We start from the raw sequence: 27324 nt of genomic DNA, 5'->3' as shown, positions 1-27324 counted from the left end.
TGACTTCGATAAATTTTCCAGCCAGAAGGGTGTCTTGGGGGTGCATGTTACATCATAGCCGCCATGTTGATTGACTGGACAATTGTCTTGTTATATTAACCAACATGGCGAATGTTTCATTGTTATATTTTATGGCTGCATCTTAACCATACAAATTTAGGTGACTCATATTGTAGCATGACAACAAACTACAAACTATTTTCTTTGGCATATTTGCAACTTGTGTATTGCTTGAACATAAATAAATACAAGCGGCGGCAATTTAAGACATCAACTCACTCAACAACAAATAATCCCTCACGGGATCCTATATTTGAATGCCCTATTATAAAGAAATCTTACAAATACGACCAATAAACGCAAGGTCTAAGATTTGCTTTAAAATGAACGCTTTCAAAACGTTTTATTATAAAATGCGACATCAAGTAGAACAATAAAGGTCTTTGTCAAGTACAATAAAAGGTGCCAAAATTACGGCGTTTTGCAGTCGCACGCGCGAAATCGTAATTTTCTGTCGTAACAAAAAAAGTTTTGATGAATGTCAATCAATTTGTTTCCATGATATTGTCGGAAAACAAAGCTTTTAATGACACGCTTCTAATGTAATGTCATCGAAACGCCTGATTGATGCCCACCAAAACCTATACTTCTTATACCTATACCTATACTAAATTGTACGAATCCGTGCGTGCGTTTGGCAGGCGGTGTATCAGCAATCGATGTAGTTAGGAAATGGAATGTTTTCAATGATCGTGGCTGCACCAAGTACAGAGTACGGCTGATGTAGAACCTGAGGTAAGGTTGCCCAATTTTCAGAGCATTTCGTATGGTAATGGAATGGTCTAAACGAAAATAGCTCCTTCAAGTACAACATGGAACAGATGAAGAAAGAATTCTTAAGTACATCGAAAAGTGTCCTGATTGCCTCGGCGATGAAGATTTTTAATAATTTTGGCTAAGCCAAGAAACTCTTGGAGAAAAGGTTCACCCAAAGGGGATCAAATTTGCAGTGCGCTCCATAATGTATGGTTTCAAAATGTTTTCAACAACCATGGTTGCATCAAGTACAAAAAGAAACTGATGGAATCAGAACTACAAGGACGTAAAAGATGCACAGCCCAATCCCTACGGCTTGGGTTTCAGTGTCAGCAATCGTGGTTGCAGTAAAGATCCTGAATGTAAGCATACGCGACAAACATGCAGTACATGATTACAAACGAGATTCCAAGCTTTTTGCTTAGCAGGAACTTGAAGAGGATGACCAGAGAAATGGCTATGGCGAGGATGAGCAGTAGAATGAAGCTAAACTTGGCGTGTGGTACTAAAATCATTTCACCAGAAGAAAACATGTCCTGAAAATAATACAAAACAAAAAATGATTAGGAAACATTGCGTCTTTATGGAACAGCTCAAATCAAAAGAAGAGTTTTTGGCGGTTTGATACCATCAACGCAACTGAGTAATTTGAAAACTTTTTCCTTTATTACGATTTTTAGAAAGACGCCAGGAAAAGAGCTATGTAAAGTTGTTTCCTTTCTGGCCAGGAATGCCTCGAAAACGTGGGTAGCATTTGAAAAGACGAACCTATGAATTCCTTTTCACCTAGCAACTTCCGATTTTGGCAGGTGCATTTTTTGTGCTTGGATTACCCGGTAAACCCCTCAATAGCTGTTATAATTACAGTTGAGCCCGCAATGAGAAATTCTTTTGTTTGAAGAATCATACAAGTGATGCTATCTGGCTGATACAATGCTTGTTGTCTTATTTACATCTTATCTGCATGCATCCATAATAACTAGTATTCGTAATGCAATATCTGCCCTTTTCTTGTCATTGAGGGGCAGTCGGCCCATTGATTGATTTGCTGAGTGACAAGTACTTGAGGGCATTCGGATCACATATGCCAAAAGGATTTTTAAAATATGTTCAAATACGAAAACTATTTTATTACCCGTTCAATTTCAGAGAGCATCTGAATGGATTCACCGTCAATTAGAATTTTAATGACGAATGGTAGTCCAATACCAAGGTTGATGTCGAAGACATTAGAGCCGATAGCGTTGGATACTGCCATATCTCCGTATCCGTCTCTCGCAACAAGGATTGAGCTCAGGGCATCCTGTGGAATAAAGTATTATGAGTAACTAACTTTATCATCACTTTGAAGAGAGCTGAGATCTAGATATTAATGTGCATAGACCTTCGCATAAATATTCTAATTATAGGCGGAAAAGTACTAAGCCTCGCAATGAGTCAATGAGACAATGGTTCATCGTTTTCATGCACGCAAGGGAGGTTTGGTACTTTTTTTTACATACGGGTAAAGAATAGTGAGAGAGGGGTGGATTGGTCTGGATGTGTGTGCACTTCGCAATCGGCACAACCTCATTTGCCGTGTACATTTGTCTATTCAAATTCCTATAAGTTCTTCATTGACATTATTATTCTAAATACAATTAATGTACAAATAAAGTTGTTGTTGAGAATGAAGGTAACCCATTTACACACATCACACTAAAGACAGACAGTAACTTACAGGTACACTTGTTCCTATGGCAACCACCACCAAACCCATCGTAAACTTATCCACACTAAGAATACAACCAGAACGTCCGACCAGTGTGACCATGGCAAAGCTGAGGATGGCGATCCAAACGATTGACATTATGAACGAAATTAAAAAGTATTTCCGGTTATGAGGTTTGGAACAGTCTGGTATAGTCCACGTATACAGGCATACGAAAGGAAAGCTCAATACAAAGAGTATCCAGCTAAGAATGAACTTGATTGTTGCCAGGCAGATTCCTTCATCTGATGGATACTCAGGAGTCTCTGCAGAGACTGCAGGAAGACAAGGACACACTTTCATCTTACGTCCCTCTTCTTCTTCGTCGTCGCCAGCCTTCTGTCCTTCAACATCTTGTCCCTCTGTGGGCTGAGGCCCTGGTTCCTTATCTGATATCCCTGCAGCATTGCCATTGGCGTCTAGTGGTATAACGAGGTCTGCAGTTGTTTGTGAGAGGGGATGTGTTTGCATCATCAACGTGTTGCGTCGTATTTCACGCTGGATTTGTCCTTGTGCCACGGACTTGATCCTGATGTGCTCTGGGTGATGCATGTGCATGGAGCTCCTGCGATGAACCTGATCAAGATCATTGTGTGATTTAGACTGCCTTAAAATTGGAAATGATATGGAGAGTCGAGGCGTGTCGTGGTGCTGGCTGCGTCGTAGGGGTATGTGTAACTGAAATCAGAAACAAGACACTGAGTTCATTTTAAGAAGGCACGAAAGACTCCATACTAATGACTTGCCCAATAACTGCTGGTTGAGCGCCCCCTTACAAAGGATTATTTAACGAATTCTTAACAGTACTGATAGTATTGACATGATTAATTCAAAAACCTCTAACATCTCTACCTGATCTGATCTCACTTTAGATCCAGTGAAACGATGAGCTGTCTACCTCTTGGACGCACCTGCACCTCTCTACAACGACTCCGTGATTCTGACTCTACCTAACACTACTTAACAAAAATACTAGAGATATTTAGCATTTCATTTTAAGCTTGATCCTAGACACAAAGGGATGCATTTGCAGACGAAAAGGCGCTTTCGGGTAGCAAGAGCTAGAGCACACTTAAGGAACTAAGAAAGTAATTATGTCCCAAACCATCGAGTTTTGCATCTTTTCCCCTCCCATCTTTCCCCCTCCTGTCTTTCCGTCTCCCATCTTACCGCGAAAGCTATACGGATTAGGGAGAATTTTTCATGTGGAATATCAATGTTCGATGCATAGTTTGGATTTTCAAGTCTTTTGAGGAAAGATTTTAGTTTATTTCGCTGCTTTTGTTAATCTTGTCTAGTAACTCTTGGCGTTTTTTTAGTCACACTAGAAAAATAGAAAAACAGCAAAGGCAACTCTTAAAAATGAAACATCTAGTTATTAGATACAGATAAATGAATGATGATATGAGATATCAGAAAAGAGTTGGACTTACAAATGAAGACGACAGTTCTCCTTTGTGTACGTGTTCAAACTGGCGTCCATGAATGCTGTGTTGCGAAGTGTGTTTTCTTTCACCGGCCTCGCCCTGAAAATTGCATGAGAAAAAAAAAGGTTACCTGCGGTTGCTTTGAAATTTAAACGTTGCCTCGTTGAGCTACTACTGATCTTAGTAGAATAAAAGTTACCTCTTTGTGAAGTGGGGGAAGCTTGCCTGCTGGTGTACCATGACTCCCCTGTAGAATCGTGACTTCAGGTTCAGTCACCAAAGACTCTACCTCTGTAGTCGCTAATTTACTGGCTTGGGCACGATGAGGGCTGACCTGACCTCCCTTTGGCCTGAACATTGAAATATAGAAGAAAGTATCTATCACTTGCGATATTAAAGGTTTACTAAAATGATGTACGAAGCCACTTAAAACTGAAGAACGCCATTGCCTTACCCAATTCCCGCGAGCAAATCCATCAGTTGAGGATTATACTTCATGACACCAATGTAAAATATGTAAAGAGCAAGCAGGATGAGAGCTTCATATAATTTAAACACGCCGTCCCAAGAGAAAACAGCAAATAAAACTATTGATAAAGCGTAAGCGATGCCATCTCGAAGCATGGGTCGCCAGTCTAAATGCAAAGTCTGAAAACGAATGGGAAATCAAACTATATTGGTTGTTTTCATTGATGTAACAAAGATCTAATTTTCTTTTGCTGTTGAATCTCAGAATTAGAAACATAAAAGAGCCAGTCTCCAATCTAGCCTCCTCCACGCACAGGGCTAGCTCCAATCCAGGTGAACTAAATTTTTGGGGAGAATAGTCACCTTCACAGTTCCCTGCGCCATCTTGAAAGGTAGCCGTGCCTTTGCATCGAAGCGAGACGAACGGTGAGCTTGCAATGATAGAGACATGCGAATAATTGTCCAAGGTCATAAAAAAAGGTCCCTAACTTTACATGCTCACCGTTCGTCTCGCTTCGATACAAAGGCACGGCTACCTTTCAAGATGGCGCAGGGAACTGTGAAGGAGACTATTGAAGCCGGAGAACCGGAAGAAAACCCCTTGACCCAATAGGAAGGGAACACACAAGCAGCTCAGCTGACACGTGTAGCGGGTCCGAGGATTGAACCACAGCTGTGAGAGAAAGTCTTGGTAGTCTTGCTCCAGGCCCTACTGTAACAGTCCTATTAACTTAGCCTGGGGATTACAACACAATAGCATAGTCACCTGTCCAGAGAAAGCTGCTGTCAGCGCAATGATTACTAAGAGGTTGAAAACTGCACTTCTGTTGATGGAAAATGTGGCTGATATTATCGGTATTATTTGTTTAACGACAATAATCGTGTGACAGAGTCAAAAGACACTATTTTGGACAGTAATTATTTAGTCATAAATCTATATTTTTAATTAGGAATGCCTCGTGTACACATAGGAATGTAATTCTTTAGTTAACTGTTTGCGTGGAAAATGCGTAAGCAAGAAATAATTTCCGTACGTAATTACATTACAGTGAGTCATGCCTAGGTTTGGCGCTTGTTTACGTAAGTTCGTGTTTGGGACATCCTGTTTGCGCCTAGGGCGTGCAACATTGCGTAGGATGTGTAAGGTCTTAAGAATGCAGGTTTTCCCATAAAAGTAGGCCCAAACTAAGCTTAAATCAGTGTAGTAAAAGTTCTTGAAGACGTTGCGTTGTCTACGGATATTTTCACATATCAAGACAAGGAATTCTCTACGATGTAAAGGTATGAATCTTTGAAGCCTTTTACACTTATACCTAGGATAGATTTAGGACAAATCTATGTTAATATCGTTAACTAGCCGTTATATTTTATAGCTTAGATTATTTATATATTTGTTAAGCATTCGTTTCATGTTGTTGTAATGCTAGTCGCATTAGCGCGTAATTTAGTACAAAGTTATTCACGCAGTAGTAATTTAGTAATCACGCTGAGTGTATCTTGTCTTTTAAACTCTTTAAAACGTTTACTATAGGATCGCTACCGCCTTACTCGCTTGTTTAACCTTTTTACTACGATAAATAGCCTTAACTGCGGGATAAAAGACCTTTTCTTTCCAACCTTTAATTTGTTCGCTACTTAAACTCTACACTCAAGGTCATTGTCGCGACCGCGTGTTCAGTAAACCGTGTAATTCTTAGTTTGTCATAAACAAAGGTTAAAATACTTACCTAAAGCCATAGTTAACCTCTAGTCAATTTTTCCTATTGCTTTTTTCCATTGGTTTAGTTCATTTTAAACGGTTTACCGACTTGTACATTAAACTTTGCAACCTAGTAATTTTCACTCGCGTATTGTAAACACTGCTAATCAGTATGCAATATTCAAATTACCTGTGACGTAATTTACGTATTTCCGTTTCTATTTATATCTAGCAAAACTGTATTTTATTCATAACTTTTTAGCTATTTAGATAAGCTACAAATTTATTTTATCTCATTGTAAATATTTTTCTTGTTTTCATTAGAGATATCCTGTAATCTCGTTCCCGTTTTTTTTTTCATGTATTGTAAAGTTGTGTGAATTTTTCAATAAATTCTTTTGTCAAAACCACTTGCAATCTGATTCATAGCTGAGCGCCTTGCCGCCGGTTACATTTTTGGTGTCAGAAGTGGGATTGCAAGAAAGTTGACATTAGTAGTTATTGATTATTTACAAACGGGAACGAGACTGAAATCATGGCAGAAGAAGCTGTGGCTGCACTCACAGAGCAATTGGCTGCACTCAAGGCACAGCTGGATGGCATGCAGGCTGAAGGAGGACCCCCTGCCCAACCTGTTCCTGCACCAGTGGTAAAAGTGACAGTGCCAAGGGAGAAGAAGCTGAGGAAGTATGCTGGTGGCAGAGACGACAAAGTGCTTGAAGACTGGATAGCGGATGCACAGAGGTCTGTGGCTGCCCAGAAGTTAACTGATCAAGAGGCGGTGGATTTCCTGTACCATAGCTTAGAAGGAGTGGCTCGAGATGAAGTTCGACTAAGGCCTGCGGATGACTGGACAGACCCGGAGGGTTTCTTCAGGATTCTGAGAGACGTCTTCGGAGAGAAGCTCACCAAGACCCAGCTTCTCCAGAGGTTTTTCGCCAGAAAACAAGGTGACAGGGAGCCCATCCAGGACTTTGCCCATGCCCTGATGTCGATGGCGGAGCACATAACCAGAGTACACGTAGGAGCCCTGGAAAACAAGGACCAGAACCTCAGAGACACATTCGTTGAGAACTTGCGTGACAACCTGTTGCGCAGGGATCTCAAGCGCTATATCAGAGAACATCCCGAGAAGACCTTCAACGAGGTGAGGCAAGAGGCCTATCGTAGCTCGGAAGACACAGATAGAGGAGCACATCGCCATGCAGCGGCCAAGGAGGTGTTGGTGGAGAGCAACCAAGTAAATGCCATCCAAGAGCTTACAGCAGGACAGAAGGCCCTGGTGGAGAGGCTCATGCAGCAACAAAAATTGCTGGATGAGCAGCAGAAGCTGCTAACCCAACTTACCATGAAGTTAGCAAGCCCATCACCACCACGAAGTCCCCCACGTGGTCCGAGGAGATGTTACAACTGCCACGAGCTTGGACATCTTCGGCCGAACTGCCCAAAGCCCCTGAAAGACAAGGCACCAGCAGCACCACAGAAGGAGTCAAACTCCAGCTCTCCACGGCAGTGAGCCACGCCGTGGAGAGGAACTGTAGTGGCTCTAACTCTCTTTTTCAGAACGAAAAGTTTGTCGGGACAAGTCCCACAGTGGTGGCGAGGATTGGCGGAGTACCTGTGAAAAGCTTAGTGGATACGGGCTCCATGGTTACCCTCATCACCGAGTCGTTCTACAGGGAAAAGCTACAGCCAACCCTAAGAGACCTACACCCTGAAACAAGATTACTGCAGCTGCGAGGAGCTAACGGTTTGGACATCCCTTACATTGGATATATCGTCGCTACAGTAGAGATCGGAGGAGTGGTGGTCCCTGGGTGCGGCATCTTCATCACGAAGGACACAGCAGCCACTACAGTAATGCAGAGGAGGGTACCTGGCCTACTGGGAACCAACGTTCTTGGGCAGGTGCCCCAATACCAACAGATCCTGCAAGATGAAGAGAAGAAGAGTAAACGTAAAACTGGGTTCGTGAAAGTAGCCGGCTCAGACAAAGTCTGGGTCCCTGCTTTCACAGAATCTGATATCTTGGTCACAGGCCCATCATGGGGCACTGATGCTGTGATCGAACCCCTTGGTGTACCAGTAGAAGGAAACCTCACCGTGGCCAGTACTCTCGTGGATACTACCAAGACGTGTTACTATGTCAGAGTTGCCAACCAGACGGCAAAGGACATATGGCTAAAGCCGAGGACGCGGATTGGAATTGTGCGAGAGGGAGAGATGGTCAAGAGAGGAGAGCAGTTGGAGTTCCTACACGAGAATAACATGGTGACAGTGTGCTGTAACCTTAGTGCTGACCCTCAGATGCCACCCCAACGGGAAGCTGTGGGCAAAGTACGTTGGCAAAGGATACAGACACCCCCTCACGGGATTACCCTGGAACATTTCCCCGGGACGGAACTTCAGAGGGAGAAAGCTCTCCAGATGTTCGAAAGAAATGAAGAGGTGTTCGCTTCATGTAAGGAGGACCTTGGCTGTACAAAGACAACATATCATCGCATCTACACAGACGATGATGTGCCTGTCACAGAGCGTTACAGAAGGATTCCTCCAAACCAATACCAGGAGGTGCAACAGCATCTACAAGACTTGCTAGAAAAAGGAGTGATATGTCCAAGTGAGAGTAACTATGCCTCCCCAATAGTGCTTGTACGAAAGAAGTCTGGAGCCTTGAGGATGTGCGTCGACTACCGGAAGCTGAACCAGAAAACCAAGCGTGATCAGTACCCCCTACCAAGGATAGAGGAATCACTGGAGGCACTGCGTGGCGCAAAGTACTTTTCCACCATAGATCTGGCATCAGCCTACAATCAAGTTGAAGTCCATCCTGATGATCAGCACAAGACTGCGTTCACAACACCCATGGGTTTGTTTCAGTACACTCGGATGCCGTTTGGACTACAGAATGCCCCAGCGACCTTCCAAAGGTTGATGCAAGGAGTCTTCCGAGAGGACATACTTCGCACCCTGATGGTCTACCTGGACGACATCATAGTCTTCTCATCCACCATTGAAGAACATCTTGAGCGGTTGGAAACGGTATTCAGTAAGCTGAAGCATCATGGATTAAAGGTTGAACCAACCAAGTGTCAACTCTTCAGAGATCGGGTGTCCTACCTGGGGCACGTGGTCTCTGCTGACGGTGTCGAGACAGACCCTGAAAAGACAAAGGCAGTTAACGAGTGGCCAGTCCCCCAGACAGTGCGCGATCTGCGATCATTCCTTGGTTTCGCATCATACTACAGAAGATTTGTCCCCAAGTTCGCTCAAATGGCAGGCCCGCTGCACAAGTTAGTTGCTGAGCTCGGGAGCGGAGGAAGTAACAAGACCACCCGGAAGCAGATTGGCGTACTGTGGACAGAAGAATGCCAAAAGAGCTTCAACAAGTTAAAGAATCTACTAACCTCAGCACCAGTGCTGGCCTACCCGGACTACACCAAGCCCTTCATCCTAGAGACGGATGCGTCCAACGAAGGATTGGGAGCCGTGCTGTCCCAAGAACAGGACGGAAGAGTCAAAGTGATCGCTTATGCCAGCCGAGGCCTGAGAGGTGGAGAGCGAAACATGGAGAACTACTCATCGAGGAAGCTGGAACTACTAGCCTTGAAGTGGGCTGTATGTGAGAAGTTCAGGGAGTACCTGCTGGGATCGAAGTTTGTCGTCTACACAGACAACAACCCGCTGACATACCTACAGTCAAAGAGTAAGCTGAAAGCTGTGGAGCAGAGGTGGGCTGCAGAGTTAGCAAACTTCAACTTCACCATCAAGTACCGCCCTGGACGTCACAACCAGAATGCAGATGCTCTAAGTCGCATCAACCGAGATGAAGAACCAACCACAGTTGAAGTAAGAAGTACACTAGCCTATTCTACCAATACTACAGACCTACCAGAAGAGGTACGTCAACATTTGATGGTATCAGCAGCGTTCATAAGCAACACAGAGACAAGTGCGCTGGAGGAGCAAGCAACCTCATTCCCAACCACACCTCTCACAGAGATCCAACGACTACAGCAGGAGGACCCATGTATCAGTCGTCTCCTCCACTACCGAAACCTTGGACGTCGGCCAAGTAAAAGGCAAAGCCAACAAGAGACAAGGGATACAAGGAAGTTGCTTAGTCACTGGAACAGGATTGAGGAAAGCCATGGAGTTCTCTACCGCCGTACAGGAGTCGGACAGGGAAGTGAGCTTCGGTTACTGCTACTCCCCACATCAATGAAATCACAAGTACTGAAGGGTGCGCACGATCAATGTGGACATCAAGGACAAGACAGGACAGAACAGCTCTTGAGGAAAAGATGTTGGTGGCCCGGTATGCAAGGAGATGTGAAGCAATGGATCTCAAATTGTGAAAGATGTGTCATTGCCAAAGGATCCTACCTTCCAGTCAAGACGCCGATGGGCAGCCTACTAGCTACTAGGCCATTGGAAGTGCTAGCGATGGATTTTACCTTGCTTGAGCCTGCAACAGATGGAAGAGAAAATGTCCTCGTGTTAACAGATGTGTTCACAAAGTTTACAATTGCTGTACCTACCCGTGATCAGAAAGCTACAACCGTAGTCAAGACCCTGATTAAAGAATGGTTCCTTGTGTATGGAATCCCCCAAAGAATACACTCTGACCAAGGCAAGTCATTTGAGGCAGAACTAGTCAAGGAGTTGTGTGCAGTGTATGGAATTAAGAAGTCAAGGACAACCCCCTATCATCCTCAAGGAAATGGGCAGTGCGAAAGATTCAACCGTACACTACATGAGCTTCTAAGAACTCTACCAGCAGAAAAGAAAAGAAGGTGGCCTGAACACCTGAAAGAGTTATGTTACGCCTATAATGCTACGCCACATGCAACGACTGGATACTCACCCTTTTACCTGATGTTTGGTAGAGATGCAAAGCTATCTTTGGACATTCTACTTCCTGATGATGACAGACAAGTGACAGTAGACAACCAGCAATGGATTACCAAGCACCAGACTCGTCTACGAGAAGCTTATACCACTGTGACACAAAACTTGAAGGAAGCTGCTACCGTCAGAAAGAAGATCAATGACCAGAAGGGCAGAGCACTGGCCGAACCACTACAAGTTGGAGAGCGAGTACTCCTTCGCAACCGTAAAGTCAGAGGAAGAAACAAGATTCAAGATAAATGGGACAACCAAGTGTACAAAATCGTCGAACGAAGAGACAACAATACATATGTCGTTGAAAGAGCTGATGGACATGGAGGAGATAAAGTTGTTAGTCAAGGAGAAATGCAAGTGTGTCCAAGACCAATGCTGGAGATACGAGGACGACACAAGCAAGCTGACAGGTCTAGACAAACATGTACTGCATCGCCAGAATCATCAGATGAAGAAGATGACATTGGAGGAATGACAATCGCCTTTCAACCAATGACAGAACCAGCTGAACCTGATGATGATGATAGTGATGATGCGTCTGAGGAAGAACTGGCTGCACCTGTACTCCGACGTTCCACAAGGACAACGGCAGGCCAACACAGCAACCTCTATAATCTTCCAAGATCCGCACTTCAGCACTGACGAGTCCACCTGCGCATCATTGTTCCTGAATTTGCTCGAGGACGAAGCAAACAAAAAGGAGGGGCAAGTGTGACAGAGTCAAAAGACACTATTTTGGACAGTAATTATTTAGTCATAAATCTATATTTTTAATTAGGAATGCCTCGTGTACACATAGGAATGTAATTCTTTAGTTAACTGTTTGCGTGGAAAATGCGTAAGCAAGAAATAATTTCCGTACGTAATTACATTACAGTGAGTCATGCCTAGGTTTGGCGCTTGTTTACGTAAGTTCGTGTTTGGGACATCCTGTTTGCGCCTAGGGCGTGCAACATTGCGTAGGATGTGTAAGGTCTTAAGAATGCAGGTTTTCCCATAAAAGTAGGCCCAAACTAAGCTTAAATCAGTGTAGTAAAAGTTCTTGAAGACGTTGCGTTGTCTACGGATATTTTCACATATCAAGACAAGGAATTCTCTACGATGTAAAGGTATGAATCTTTGAAGCCTTTTACACTTATACCTAGGATAGATTTAGGACAAATCTATGTTAATATCGTTAACTAGCCGTTATATTTTATAGCTTAGATTATTTATATATTTGTTAAGCATTCGTTTCATGTTGTTGTAATGCTAGTCGCATTAGCGCGTAATTTAGTACAAAGTTATTCACGCAGTAGTAATTTAGTAATCACGCTGAGTGTATCTTGTCTTTTAAACTCTTTAAAACGTTTACTATAGGATCGCTACCGCCTTACTCGCTTGTTTAACCTTTTTACTACGATAAATAGCCTTAACTGCGGGATAAAAGACCTTTTCTTTCCAACCTTTAATTTGTTCGCTACTTAAACTCTACACTCAAGGTCATTGTCGCGACCGCGTGTTCAGTAAACCGTGTAATTCTTAGTTTGTCATAAACAAAGGTTAAAATACTTACCTAAAGCCATAGTTAACCTCTAGTCAATTTTTCCTATTGCTTTTTTCCATTGGTTTAGTTCATTTTAAACGGTTTACCGACTTGTACATTAAACTTTGCAACCTAGTAATTTTCACTCGCGTATTGTAAACACTGCTAATCAGTATGCAATATTCAAATTACCTGTGACGTAATTTACGTATTTCCGTTTCTATTTATATCTAGCAAAACTGTATTTTATTCATAACTTTTTAGCTATTTAGATAAGCTACAAATTTATTTTATCTCATTGTAAATATTTTTCTTGTTTTCATTAGAGATATCCTGTAATCTCGTTCCCGTTTTTTTTTTTCATGTATTGTAAAGTTGTGTGAATTTTTCAATAAATTCTTTTGTCAAAACCACTTGCAATCTGATTCATAGCTGAGCGCCTTGCCGCCGGTTACAATCGCGAGGAAAAATAACTTGAAAATGCAAACAGACATGCAAAAGTAGTATTTTAGTATTTGCAACAATAGCAACAGCAGCAGCAACAACAACAACTCTAACAAGATCGGGAACAACAAGCTGGGAGAGATGCAGAGGGATTCATTAAGAACTAAAACTTTTGATGAAGAGAGACCTCTACACCACCCAGAACTCAGTACGAAAACCCTTTTCGAGCATACCCTACGACTGTTCCAACTCCTACGTCACTATCCACAGTAACACCAGCAACAGATGTAAAAAGTTCTGGTGCCGAAGAACCCGCTGCCATGAAGGTGGCACCGGCCACGTCTTCTGAAAGATCGAGCTTTTCAGAGATGGCTTCCAATGATGGAACAAAGAAGTCGTCGCATACTATAGCAAGAGCTGAAAACAATATTGCATCACTTTAGTGCTGTAGCGCTTGTGTCGTTGACAAATTTCAGAGAAGAGTTTTTGGAAAGGTAAGGCAATAGTAAAGATCTATTTTGGTATACCCACGATGCCTAGAAATGCCCCCCCCCCCCCCCCCCACTTTCTTTGGGCCACAGCTATAAGAGATGTTACTGATAAAGCAATTATGGTTGGTCCAAAAGAGATTAAAATAAAAATGATCGTTAACCCAAAATACCCTTAAATGACATTGACCCCACTCCACTTCTCTCTGGACCACTTCCATATTTTGGTATGAATGGTAGTGATTGTATTTGGTCCGAAAGGGTTGGAGTGAGAAAAAAATTACCCCCAGCCACCCACAAATGACCCCCTCCCATCCTCTTTACATGGGCCACACCCACTAAAGTTATATATTTGATATAGCTGTTACTGAAACAATTGAGAATAAAGGGTTTGCAGCTAGAAAGACATATTACCCACAAAAAATAAATGAATGAATGAATGCCTCAACCCTTCTCTTCCTACTCTTTGGGACGTACCCTTTTAAGGTATATTTTGATTCTTCTTTACTGAAGCAACGTGTATCTATGTACCTGAAGTTAGTAACTAAAGTAGAATTGGTCCAAAAGGATTGGAAGTGCGCCGAACAATGGAATGCCCCGAATCCTTCTGTAAGAGCTACACCCTATTACCATTGATAATATATTTTTTCAAAGTTCACTTATATAATCATTATTACAAATGAATAGTATCTGTATCCTTGATGCTTTTATGGTTGTACATACCTATGAAGATCACTAGTACCCCAAACACGTATAAACAAAGCCATCCATAAGCCGAGTTCCCAGTCCACCAGCTTCCCGGATCGGAATAGTTTCGCGTATTTCCGATTTCAAAATCGCATTTTTCCCATTCCACCGACGATAGCAAGTGACGAGAACGGTATACTACTTGATCTGTGATAAAATTATATATGTATATAAATGATAAAAGTATTCTATTCAGACACATTGCGTCCTGAAGCGGAGCATAGATCAGAAGTCAGTTTTATAGGGGATTCGAAACGGGATGATGATGCTCAGTTTATTTTACCTTTTGGTACCCCCATCCACCTGGACACTGGTTTTCCTCCTTAATTGAAAATTGCTGACTCATTGAGATCCCAAAATAACGAAATCCATCAAAGTAACGAAAAAAGAAAAAAAAAGAAGACATACACAGCATTATTATTGGCTGACGATGGGCAGTTTTTAGTATGTGTCCTGTTTACTCATTACAGATTACCGGTCACCCTCATCCCCTTGAGTATCATTACATTGCTTACCGGTAGCACAGATCAGTATGAACAAAGCTTAAGCAAAGATTCTTTTTTTCAAGGGGCTGAAAAGGAGAAGCACTCCCACTCAAACTAGGTGATAAGTCTACTTAAAAATATATGCTGGAGTATCCAAAATAGATAATAAATTTGGAAATGTATGGTCAATAAATGCGTTTATCAGACATTCCAGGCTTTCAATATGTCCTAGCATTTACCAATTTTCTCTCGATCTCCAGATCGTGGGTTTTATATTCCCTTTTTTAAAAAATGTATAGAAAACGTGCGTGCGTGCTGTACACGGAAGGATTGGTAGAAAAAGAGAGAAGTACAGGATGTGGCACCGCGGAAATACGTTTTTTCGAGCTCGATCATTATGGTCAGCGGTATACGCGTCTTCTTTCCAAGTCGGCCATCATGGCGGCTGGTAGTGGTTTGTACTGGTATTGGTGCGTGTTTATCACAAGAAATATCATTTTAAAAGCATCAAACTCATTGTTATCATAACAAAGAATACGCAGATGCTACATTTTCAGGAAAAGAGGGAATATTATGGGAAAAATAGATTTTTTTTTACGCCACAACAATCAGCATACTATCGAAGGTGAGTAATAATAATAATAATAATTTGAATTTTTTCCAACTTTAGATGCTCCTTCACCCTCTAAAATGAACCAAAAGTGATCCTTTTACTCCTGTAAAGATAATAAGACACCGTTGTGCTTGATTTGAACTTATAAAGTCAACTTAAGTATCCATTTTACAAAAACTCAATTTTTTTCTACCTCTGTCAGTTCTTCGATGTTCGTTCTCTTTTTACTTTCTATCTAATCGATGTTCGTTCTCTTTTAACTTTCTATCTAATCAGTGGTTGCATATCCGATAAAATTGATACTTTTACCTTTTAATTGTACACTGTAAAAAGTAGAGAATGATAACACCTGCTTGGGTGAAGTAATTTGCTTTATTTTTGGACCTTAAAATTGAACTAATTATTAAAGTTTGTAGAAGGTTTTCTGACAATAGTATTTCCATCACTACCCCAAATTGTGATTGATTTCACATAATTTTGTAAAAGTAAAAATAAACCATACCGTATCACACATGTGTAACTACACTGTTTTCTGTGTAACACAATCAGTGATGATTGAAATTTATCAGTTTCTAAAAGTTCCATGGTCGTATTTATATTTACATATTTTGTACATATCATCTACATATTTATTTACATATCTATTTACATATTTATTTACATTTTCATTAACATATTGATTGTGTGGTTAAAAAAATCGCCACTAAAATCATTTATTCCTCTGGAATTAGTTGTTGCTTGTGAAGTATTGCTTTTATTGATGACAATTTACTTTGAATGTGTTGCTTAAAAGAAGCAGACTTGAAATATTTATAATCTTTGCAGCTTGTAGGTACACTGGGATCTTCATCATCACCAGGATCCTCATCATCGTCATCATTATCATTCTCAAAATCAATGTCGTCATCTTCAACTGGCTTTAACAGCTGAATGTTCCATGCGTAGGAGAGTTGCTGTACATCTTTAATGAGGTTTGACAGACAAATGCTACATTCGTTATCTGTCAAACACTCATGGTGAAATGAGTGACCACATGTCAGTCGCTTGGTTGAGGACTCTACTGGTGCTTGACAGTCATGACTATCACAATCCACAGTGCTGTTGGGTTGAAACAATGGCCATCTATAACCCAAAGGCAGACTTTTCCTACAGAAGGCTTTGTTAAAGCTTGCAAGATGGAATGAAGATTTCCCGTATGGTTTGCCAGCCTTGTTAATTGGTCTTGGGAGCTCATATGACTGACCAAGATTTGTTGCTACACGTTCAAACATTTCCATGATACTTTCAGCTGCTAGACCTGAAAAAAAGACCTACATGTTACAACTATAGACATACATGTATGTTTATAAGCACAGTATTCATGTTTGGAATTGAATTGATGGATATACAGATTGAATCTAGTTTGACAATGAATTTTTTAATTATTATTACCAGACAGTAGAAGCAAATCTTGGTCACTAATTCCTCGTTTGTAGCCATTGACATAGTCTTCTTCAAAGTAGTTCGGTTCACAATTGGACCTGGCCAGTAGACGGGCTGTTTCTTGAATTTGTGCGGCTTTGTCATTTTTACTTATTCTGCTTCTCAATCGTGAATGGAATATCTCCACTTTCTTTTCGCTAATTACAGAGCACAGATGTTGTTTGGCATTGTGATATTCTTGAAAGGAGCTTTGATGGTAGTTCTTGTCACTAATCCATGACAGAGTGGCTTTATTATAATGGTGGCGTTCCATAGCTATAAACATAATGGCCAATCTCTTCATTGATTCTTCAATGTATTGAAAGCTACCTCCCTTGACAAAAACAGGGTAATGAAGAAATGTGAGTGGGACTAGTTCTTCAAATAAATGGAACAAACAGACAAACTCTACATCTTTACACTCTTGAAAAGCTGCAATAATTACATCTCTGATCTGTAACCAGCCTGCAAATGCAAGTGTGATGCACAATGAAATCTTCTCTGGCTTTGGTTTCAATGGCAAGATCTTTCTTTGGCCAAATACTGACTTGTACATCTCTTGAAATATTGGATGGTATCTTATGATAACATCTTCAGTGGCATTCAAGTAGACATGGAACTGCCCAAGCTCAGGAATCATGGAGTCATGTTTTTCTGATGATATACAAATATTTTTCTTGTGGAAGTACCATGTTGGCCAGTCTCCAGCTACAGGAAGGACATTGGTGTTTAAAAATGTTGACAGCTCTGGCAGTACTTGGAACATATACTGGTGGGTGTCTCTATAATCATTAAGACTATGTAGATCTTGTTCTATCTCATCTATGAGTACAGTTGATTTTAGAGACTGGGATTGGTCTTCTCTTGCATAAACTCTGTGAAATAATATGACAATAATATTGAACTCCCTTGCTATGGGCATAGAATACAAAATATTAGAGTCATCCAGTGTCATAAGTACTTATAGTACTTAATAGTTTTACTTTTTCGACTAGTACTATTTCGAGCTAATTATTGGAATGGTATTGTAAGGATATAGACTGTGTTTTCACTTGTTATGCTAAGTATTTTATTATTTGACTCTGTTGTTGTATAATTTTTATTGTAAATAAAAATTTTATATCCCCCAGTTGTGCTTACTTAATGTTGGATGATTATAATTTGATGCATACCTGAGTTCTTTCAAGGATTTCCTCAGCAAGCAAGGATTTATCTGTTTGTAACTTGCAGGAAGACCCTCCAGAAATGTGTGTTGACAGTACTGAGACCATGTTGCACTGATTTCTCGTACAACAGCTTGACTGCAGATTCCTCCTTTGCATATTAATTGTTGAGGTTGTCTTCCAGGTATATGAACTGTTACTTCTCTGTGAACCTTATTCACTGACTTGACTGCATCGTACTGGTGGATATCCAACATGATGCTGGCCATGTGAACAGCATTTGATATCTGTCTCCCCTGTGGTGTCTTGATTGCATTTATGTTGTGAAAGTCATCAATCATCAAAATAAGAAAGGTTCCCTATAAAAGAAAGATTTATAAATATTGGCAGTTTAACTATATGTTATGAATTGTTTCAAAAACAACACATACATGTAATACAATAATGATTAAATGCTGATATGATGCTACAAAGAATAGTTTTTTAAATTAGGGATCATGGCATAATAATAAGTTTAATTAGATCTTTAAAAAAAGTTGTTATGTCTTGTGTTTTGCTGTTTTTTTGTTAGAATGACTAATTAATGTACCTTTTTCATAACAGAATAAAGTTTATCTTGAACTTTTTTGATATAGCCATTTGAAATCTCATGTTTCTTCAATGTTTTTGTTTTTGGGTTTCGGGCAAATCCCAAGGTTATTCCGGCTGAGAGTCCCATAGATGATAAACCTTGTAATTCCAAAAATATCCCACATTCATCTTGGAAATTGCCATGTCTTTGATTCCTGTTGAATGCATAATATGTACATGTTAAAATCAAATTAAGTAAAAAAAATATGTATAGGAATAATTACCTGTAGTATATTAAATGCCAGATAAGTGATGTAACTCTCCTTTCTTGCATGTGCACCTTTTTCTCTCCATGTCTTTCACTTGATATACTATTAAGTAACGTTGTGTATAGTGTTGGTACATGCTGCATAACCAATGCCTTCATGTTGTCATGCCCCACCAGTGATTGTCGGTCCTTGTGCTTGTCAACTATTGTGCCCAATTTTCTCAAATTGTCCTCAAATGTTGGCTCTTAAATTGAAACAAGATTGAATCATGTAAGTAATGAAGTTTATCAATAAAAATGCTTTCATTTATCAAATAGATTTTTTGTCTAATTCTCAATAGAATAATATGTACCTTCTAATTTTGATTGAATCTTTTTCCAGGTGCTCATTTTGACTTTGATTTCTTCTTCTTCACTTTCTTCTTTTCTGTCACATTGGTTCTCTTGCTGAGACTTGAAATATAAAAATTATAGGTCATTACAAAAGTGTTCAGTGAACATAATTATATTCATGCAACGACATATATATCATTATTTTCATTGATCCCTACCTGCAGACTTGATATATCTGTATTTTCTTTATCTTCATGTAACTGGTCTGTTGTTCCAACTATCTGTGTAAATTAATTCAATTATGATATTTTTATTTTTCAAAGTTATTTAAGTTTTAATGATAATTACTGATAAAACAGTAATACTATAGATAAGTGTATATGTATTTATATATTTATTTGACCTTTCATTAGATGTTTCAAAGTAGTTTTTTTGAAGTCTTACATGAATATATAAACATAAATTAAAATACTATTGTCAAACTTTAATAGCAAGACTTACTTTTTGTTGTTTGGGAGGTGTAATATTTTCTGAGCCAATATCTGCATCAATGAACCTTTTTGGTGCTTCTTTATGACATATATTGCACCATCTAGTGCCAGGTGTATATTGGGGGTCATTTTTGCCAGCCTGATCTAATATGGAGTGGTAAGTTTGGGGAATTTGGTGGGGATGTAAGGATTTTGAATGTCCCCAAGTTGATGGACATGAACATCTTTTGTTGTTGTTTCGCCGTATTTTATCAAAATGATGCTGACAAAGTCGTTCATCATAGGGGATTTTTCCACATCTATGAATTTCACTGTTTGATTTTCTTAATATGCCCCTACAATCCTGTGATAACTGTCTAGTTTTGGCAAAATAACACAGCATGTTTTCAATCAGCACTAAAAAATCACAACAGGTGCTGTCGTCAGCCGATCTATTGATGGCGACAAAAGTATTTTTTTCGTCATTCAACTTTATTACTCTAGTTCATGATGTGTGCAAGCATTAAGTTTCTTGTGCAAAGTATATATGATGTAAAATCTATCAGTCTAAAAGTCACTTGACTTACAGATCTAAGTATTGTTTGTTTTGGCTAAGTTTTGACAATTTATATATGTAAGTTTTTACTAAGATGGCGCTTTGAATGCTCGGTGTAATGTAGATATGCTCGAGAAATTATCGCTATTTCGTTTAGAAAAAAGACGCTTTTTGCTTATCGAGCATAATTATATATTGGTCTATGGACAAATAAAAGAGTCATTGGCATTTGTAAACAGTTTTATTGATACAGATTTGTTTTTCTCCCTTATTTAAGTTACTTTTTCGAAGTCAAAAATTTCATAAAATGTCCGCCATTTTGTGAGTTGTTTTGAGACGCCGCTGACCAGTACAATAGAGTGATCGTAAGCGTATTTCCGCGGTGCCACAGGATGTGTATAAGAGTGCCTCTCAACACTTCTCGAGTGTTATGCCAATCGCTAAGCACTCAATTACCTCACACAGCACATAAAGCAAGTTTTAAATTTCTTTTATAAAATACAGATTAGGATAACCGTTATTTCAAACTCTAATGATGAACCTAGAAAGTGCGCGCGTGCTGTGTACTCTCATAATGCACGCGCTTCCAAGCAATCAGAACTACCGCGAGATTTATAACTGTTATTTCATATGAATCGGATATTTAACAATTGCAAATAATTCTAATATTTATTTATTACAGGAATGAAAAGGAGAATAACTCTTTTGGGTACTTTACATCGACGGTGACCAATTTCATCGATCTTTTGTTATGGTTTTATTTAGAAGAAGGAAAAAACAATGAAGCTGGTTTTCCCCCGGCTTTTCTTACGAAGGTTTTTCATTGGCTCGTGTTCGGTCGTTTTGGCCATTAATTTAATTGATCCCAATAAGTTGTACCCTATCAACATTTTCACCAAACAGCAAATAATTTTAATTTTTCTCCAGGTATTGTCACTTTTTCAGGTTCTTTTTTACCTCAGCGAAAATACTGCAAATGCTAATTTATCTTTCGTTTTGACTGCTGATCGATGCTCCGACCATTCCCACACATTTTGGCCATGATATCTCGGACGCCGCCGAACTAATACTATATTCTCATATGAAGTCTAATATAGATTTATTATCAGTAAAACGTTCTCCAGAGAGATTTCACAGCGCACAAATGCTGATGACCACTTCAATATTTAATGAAATAAACGAGGAGCCACGGAGAAATGAGAAGAAAATAAGGATCATAATGCAGCTGATGAATTAATGGAAGAGGTTCCGTTGAGGACTCGAGTTTTTAATCTTCCAGCCTCGCCGCTTATAGAATGAGTTGATTTACCTTCAGTAAAGATGAAGCTTGTCGCTAATGTTTTGAGTACCAAACCACAAGCAATAAACAAGAAAACTGCTAACATATGGCTAGTCCATTGTAGTCTTCCCTTTCTTGATCTTGCTTTAAGACAAGTCATCATAATCCATCAACTATATTCCTGTTGGTTCAAAAATAGCCATTTGAACAATATTTCGACCCAGTATTGAGACCAAAACTGGAAATTATAATATAGTATTGCTTTTGTGGGCCGGGAATATCTAATTCTATTTATAAAGCATGCAATATGCCTCGCGATTTTTTTAAAAAAAGCTTTACGATACACTCGTTTTTTAATGATCTTTCAAATTACTAAGGTATAGTTTGCTCTACCATCAAATTGACATCGACGTGTTTCAGATATTAGATTCAGTAAAGAGCTATTTTTTCGTTTCTTGATAAATCTATTATTTTGATGGCAATTTTCTTTTTCAGTGAAATCTTATCTTCTCTGAATTAATTCTGGCTAGTGCGTGGAAACCAAGCTTTTACCCAGTAAAAGAAACCTTTAGTCTAATGCAAATTTGCATCCCTTTTGATTCAACACTAATCTTCTAGACAAGCAATAAAAATGCCCTGTTCTTAGGAGATATATAGGTTCGTTAATATTTTTAACGCAGATATATTTTTTATTGTGCAAATCCAGATGACAAGATGAAGCATCTTTTGTGATTTCTTGTCGCTTAATTCAAGCCATCATGGTTTTAGTCGTTAGTTTAAATGCTTTATAAAAGGATTTATTTCAATGTGGTTTGATTAATTGAAATTCCTATCTCATAAGAAAGACAATTCAATATTCCCAAATGTAAGATAAATTAAACGTTTATCTGGGGGATGAAAATGAACAGATCTCGAACAAAAGAGAGGCAAAGCAAAGGTGCCAGACTCCAAATATACAGTGAAAAAAAAAAAAAAAAACGTAACGAGCTATTTTGTTATTACTATCTTCCAACCTTACATACAAAACTTACCCTCTGAAGAATGTTTCCAGAAATTCCAAGCATTTTGGTGCTAAAAGTATAAAGATAAATGTGTACAATGACAGTTGAATAAATTGCAGAAAGTGATTCGGCTAGTACTCGCCATTCACCGTTGAATTTCGCGTCATGATGACGTCAGGGTTGCCTTAGAAACCAACATTACTATAAGGGGTCCGTTGCTCATTGAACGGCCGGTGATAATAAGCTAAGATCAAATCTTATTTTGAAAAAATAGGCTGTGGTTACATTAATCTTTTAATAGGAAGGATGGTAGGGATTTTTTCGATGGATATTTTGTATCGAAAAAAAAAAAAAGAATTAAATCTGAAAAGGGCTTCCCGCCAAAACGGCAAAATAATGCCGGGCTGATATCGAAGACCACGCGTTCAAGTCTTGTACAAATTTGCACATTAAACCAGCTAATATTCTAAGGACATATTAGACTAAACCGTCATTATAAATGAGTTAAAAATATTCAGTATAAAATACACTTTGGTCTAACAGAATGGCGGCATTGCCCTTGTGCAGCGCTCGGTAGACCCGTACAATATTGCCTTGATTGTTTAATGTTTTTTAAATTAAAATAATCGAAACCTGCATGCAGTTATTTAATATTAACTAGCTTTAAAGCTTATCTACCTCATGTCCATTAAAAAATATTGGACGATTTAATATTAACGACCGTCCGCCCCATTTTGCTGCTATTCAGTATCGACATTAATTAACTGGTCAACCACTTTTGCTGAACATGATTACAAAGAGTGAAGCATGACTTTGGTTCTTGTTTTACGGGGGAAGACGTACCGGGTCGTAGTTGTTCATAGGCTTTCGCCGCTTCACAAAATTTCCAGCTCATTCGTTTTCGACCAATAGAAAAGACTTTTATGTAGTCTTGTAGAGTGAGGTGTGAAAACAGGTCCAAAAATCGCAGAAGAATCTGAAGAAAATTCTAAGAAGCGTTAGTAGTCAACGCCCTACTGAGGTGCTTTCCGAATCCTCTCAAAATATATCTTCTGAACTGTTTCATTTATACATTGAGTTCATCATTCAGCTATTTAGGTGTTTTTTAATAAAGGGTTTCTGCGGGGGCTTTGCGGAATTTATTTGAAGTACATCATCAAAAGTACTTTGCCTTATCAGAGTATAATGGGTCGCTATAGTATCAGCTATATGCGTTCGCTACAGATTGGTTTATACAACTGTGAGCCATTCATTACATTCGAGTGCCTCGCCTATCTCACTGACGGCTCCTGGCCTGTGACAGGATTTAAGACCACAGTGTTGTAAGCTTCGAATAGTAATTTGGTGGGTCCGGGAGGGCGAACCATCATTCCGTCTACAAGATCGGCACAAAACTCGCCTAAAAGCATTGCGGAAAGTACGATTTAAAAGAGTATAGATAATTGGATTAAGAGACGAATTCGAGTAATGGAGCCACTTTACTATCCGAGCCAAAGTGCCAAGTCTTGACCTTGGAATACAAAGTGGGCAAGATCTGTCCACCAGCAGCGTTATGATGTAAGGTCCCCAGCAAAAAATAAAAGCTCCCATTACGATAGCCAACGTCTTTGCTGCCTTGATTTCTGAGCTAAGTGCTCTACGCTGCCTGTAGAACGAAATCTGGGTTTTAAGAATAGGTCTTCCTTTCTTTGTCGTTGTACATAAAGTTTCTAGATCACCGTTTGTTTCTTTGTCTAATTTTTTGTTCAGTTCGATAATTTGAGCATTTATAGTGTCAAGCTTTCTTATTTTAACGGCTTGAATTCTGGCAACGCGGAATATACAAACATAACAGAAAATCATGACAGGAAGAGGAATGAAAAAACTGGCACTTGCGATGAAAAAGGTGTACCACTTACCAAACAAAGGAGTTGCTCTAATTACCGACACTGCTAAAGCATACAACCATACCAAGAAAATACAAACCAATACACGTTTCTTAGTTACATTTACAGGGTACTTGAATGGCGAAGTAATCGCGTAAAACCGATCGATACTAATTGCAGTAAGGTTCACAATAGATGCCGTTGAAGTAGCAATGTCTAAACACAGCCACAGAATGTAAAGTCCTGATGTTGATTTTGGAGAAGGCCATTGAAATGTCAAAGTAGTAAACCAAAGTGGCATAGACACAAATCCGACCAACAAATCTGCAACGGCGAGAGATACGACGAAATAATTCGTAACAGACCGAAGATCACGGAAAAGGTAGAAAGCTAAGCATACAAGGGTGTTACCAAATATGGTTCCAACGATTAAGACAGAAAGTAAAATCGAGGCAAGCACGACGTCGTCCGAAGTCGCTTCACCACCACTGGTAACGTTACGGACGGACATCATTAAGTGAAGATCTGTCATGTATTAAAATAAAGAACAATCAGTGGACCGTTATCTTGGCGTTAAGTTGCCTAAGATGAGAATTAGCTTTAAGCGAAAATCATGCAAACAGCTAAAAACGATTGGGTTAATAATCATATCAAAGAATAGAATAAAGAAAGCAAAAAAGCTGCAAGATAAGCGAAGTAACATTGAGGATAGAGAAAACGCCTCTCAGTAACGTACGATTGATTAGTACCTTTAATCTGTACCTCAAGAAAATTAGCTGGACGAAAAAGAACTCTGCGATTAACCAATGCCCGTTCCTTGCTTTACTGATTTCGATTGTTCAGAGACTGCAAATCCATCGAGAACGCCAGCTGCTTTGATCCGTCGGCTGATGTTTATACTAAAACTCCTATCCGGCTCATTGATATGCATAAACTGTTTTTTCTTCTTCCCGTTTTTTAAACTTCAACACATCAAGATTAAACATCAAGAGTGATTGACTGGTAATTTCGTAGTGGGGAATCTTTGACTGCCATGATTGACATGCATGAGAAAAAAAAAACAATATCTAGTCTAATGACACATTTATACAAGAAATAATAAAAAACTTGGGTATACGAAAACCTCTGTACTGTTCTTATGTGTCGTTGGAGATTAGATTCTAAGAAGATCGGATTTTTTTTGGCAAGACGGAGATGCCGGATATCCGTAGCACATACAATGGCTTCTAAACAAAGCGAGTAATTTGATGGAAGATGAAAAATCTTTTCAACATATTGTGTAAATGTGGCTATTTGAAGTTGGCTTCGCCAAAAGACAATTTAAATCCAAATATCATTTTAAGATTATCATAAATCATTCCTAAAAGTCATTTTTCATGCAAATGAAACCTTTATTGTATCTTCGAAAGCGTTTGGTACCTTTTACTTATATAATTGGAATTTTTAACTTTTTTGGACCCATCTCGCCCTCCCACCCTCCCATTTCTACATTATTAATTCTGAGTATTTCAAATTGGTTCAAGTATTATTGGTACAGGTGAACAGAAACCACTTTATCTTATATTTTCTAATTATTAATGGTAAACACATACACTTAAGAAAACACGATCAAAAGCTATTAAAAACTTTGCTTAGAAATGCCTCTTTATTCTTGATTATGCCAGCCGAGATATAACTTGCTAAAAAATCAATAGTCCAGCAAAAATAGGCGACAATTCTGAAACAATCCTATGAAGCTTTTTGATTGTATTGTATGATTCAATATAATCAGTTTTAATCGTAACCTGTAATCGTAAACGCCTTTAAAAATCAAACAATCTAGACAATAGATTTTGTATGATCATTTTAATTATTTTGGAATTGCTTTCTTGTTATCGAAACCTGGGATTCAATAGAGTCTTCGTAAGAACGAATCGTTATAGATATTGAAGCCGATTCCAGAGTAAGCGATCTTTTTTTTCGTATAGCTTTGGATAACACACACAGTGTAAAACCGAATAGTGACTATAAAGGAAGAATCGTTAAGATTCCACACTATCATTGAAATCAAGAAATAGTAAGAATATCCATGCGTAAATCGAGATTAGAAAAGGTGAAAAAAACGTGTGTTTTACGTTTGATATCTTGACTGTGGACTTGACTATTAAAATGATATATTGGAAACAGTGTAAAAAGGCAGGAACTGCAAACAAATCAGTCGTATAAAGAAAATGATAAATCAGACAAACAATCACAGATATTGGTTCAAGTATAAAAGAAAACTTATGGAATCTTTGATATCTTTTTCCGACATAAACAAATACTGCCAAGGCAAGCGAAAGCCTATTCAATGCTGTCTTCGTCTTCCTGAAGTGACATTCTAGCAATTCCACCTGAGTTTCCGAAAAGTCTTTTAATACGTCAACGTTTTTTCATTCTTCATTTTTCTAATACCAAATCTCGAGATCCTATATGATTAGTAATAAATTAGAAAAATATTGCGTTATTTAGTTTCAATGCTTTGGAGAAAAATAAGGACTTTTCTAGATTCAACAAAGGCAGTGACCGAATTCGAAAGATTGCAAATTTGATACTATAACATAAAGGAAGCCAGTAAAAAGATAACCAATTTATTTAGTGAATCAGTTGACGGATCCCTTAAGTTTCAAACTTGTACTTCAACACAAATTTCTCGTAACCACAGCTTATGAAAGCTTTAAAAACGTGGATCTTATCTTCCATCATTATTTATCTACCGTCTTAGTAGTTCTTGGAAGATATTATATTTGCCCAAACTATTCTTTCCATAACCTAGTTCTCGATTGAAGTCAATGATTTCAGTCGAGATTTTGATAAATCATTTCCTTTGCAAGTTATTTTTTGTTCAACATGACAGGATGGTAGACATAGCTACTAGTAAAATATGAGATAAAACATATAAGTACAAGAGAAAGGTGTGGCTTCAATTTTCCATTTGCGTCATGATAATGAATATGTTTAGGGCGCCGATTG

General features: G+C 39.0%; 3 protein-coding genes and 2 long non-coding RNA genes across 5 annotated transcripts; 1 reads left to right on the top strand and 4 right to left on the bottom strand.

The window, feature by feature from the left end:
• Positions 1 to 279: 279 nt before the first annotated feature.
• LOC116286356 (sodium/potassium/calcium exchanger 4) lies at positions 280 to 22610 on the bottom strand. Its single transcript, XM_089027310.1, has 11 exons — positions 22499 to 22610; positions 21498 to 21648; positions 14246 to 14416; positions 13268 to 13451; positions 5228 to 5285; positions 4448 to 4641; positions 4193 to 4343; positions 4000 to 4092; positions 2537 to 3244; positions 1952 to 2119; positions 280 to 1352 (listed from the first exon to the last, which is right to left on the bottom strand). Exons 2-11 carry the CDS (start codon positions 21628 to 21630, stop codon positions 1146 to 1148), a joined length of 2067 nt encoding a protein of 688 aa, XP_088883436.1. The 5' UTR covers positions 21631 to 21648; positions 22499 to 22610; the 3' UTR covers positions 280 to 1145.
• On the bottom strand, positions 5380 to 11166 carry LOC148913331 (uncharacterized). Its single transcript, XR_016119277.1, has 2 exons — positions 11028 to 11166; positions 5380 to 10628 (listed from the first exon to the last, which is right to left on the bottom strand). It is a non-coding gene; the product is annotated as an uncharacterized LOC148913331 (long non-coding RNA).
• Positions 15121 to 17957, top strand: LOC116286360 (uncharacterized). The gene is made up of 2 exons (XR_004195955.2): positions 15121 to 15379; positions 16193 to 17957. It is a non-coding gene; the product is annotated as an uncharacterized LOC116286360 (long non-coding RNA).
• LOC148913330 (uncharacterized) lies at positions 16066 to 17783 on the bottom strand. The gene is made up of 2 exons (XM_089027320.1): positions 16799 to 17783; positions 16066 to 16664 (listed from the first exon to the last, which is right to left on the bottom strand). The coding sequence occupies exons 1-2, from the start codon at positions 17781 to 17783 to the stop codon at positions 16081 to 16083; spliced, it is 1569 nt and encodes a 522-aa protein (XP_088883446.1). The 3' UTR covers positions 16066 to 16080.
• A 943-nt stretch (positions 22611 to 23553) lies between the features above and the next one.
• Positions 23554 to 24844, bottom strand: LOC116286361 (octopamine receptor beta-2R-like). Its single transcript, XM_031692843.2, has one exon. It carries the CDS (start codon positions 24842 to 24844, stop codon positions 23699 to 23701), a length of 1146 nt encoding a protein of 381 aa, XP_031548703.2. The 3' UTR covers positions 23554 to 23698.
• Positions 24845 to 27324: the final 2480 nt, after the last annotated feature.

This window comes from Actinia tenebrosa, unplaced genomic scaffold, assembly GCF_029948245.1.
Source record: "Actinia tenebrosa isolate PJP-AT-01 unplaced genomic scaffold, QUT_ActTen_1.0 PGA_scaffold0__85_contigs__length_37466705, whole genome shotgun sequence".
NCBI lineage: Eukaryota > Metazoa > Cnidaria > Anthozoa > Actiniaria > Actiniidae > Actinia > Actinia tenebrosa.
The sequence above is the reverse complement of the archived record's forward strand: the minus strand, read 5'-3'. Positions and strand labels throughout refer to the sequence as shown.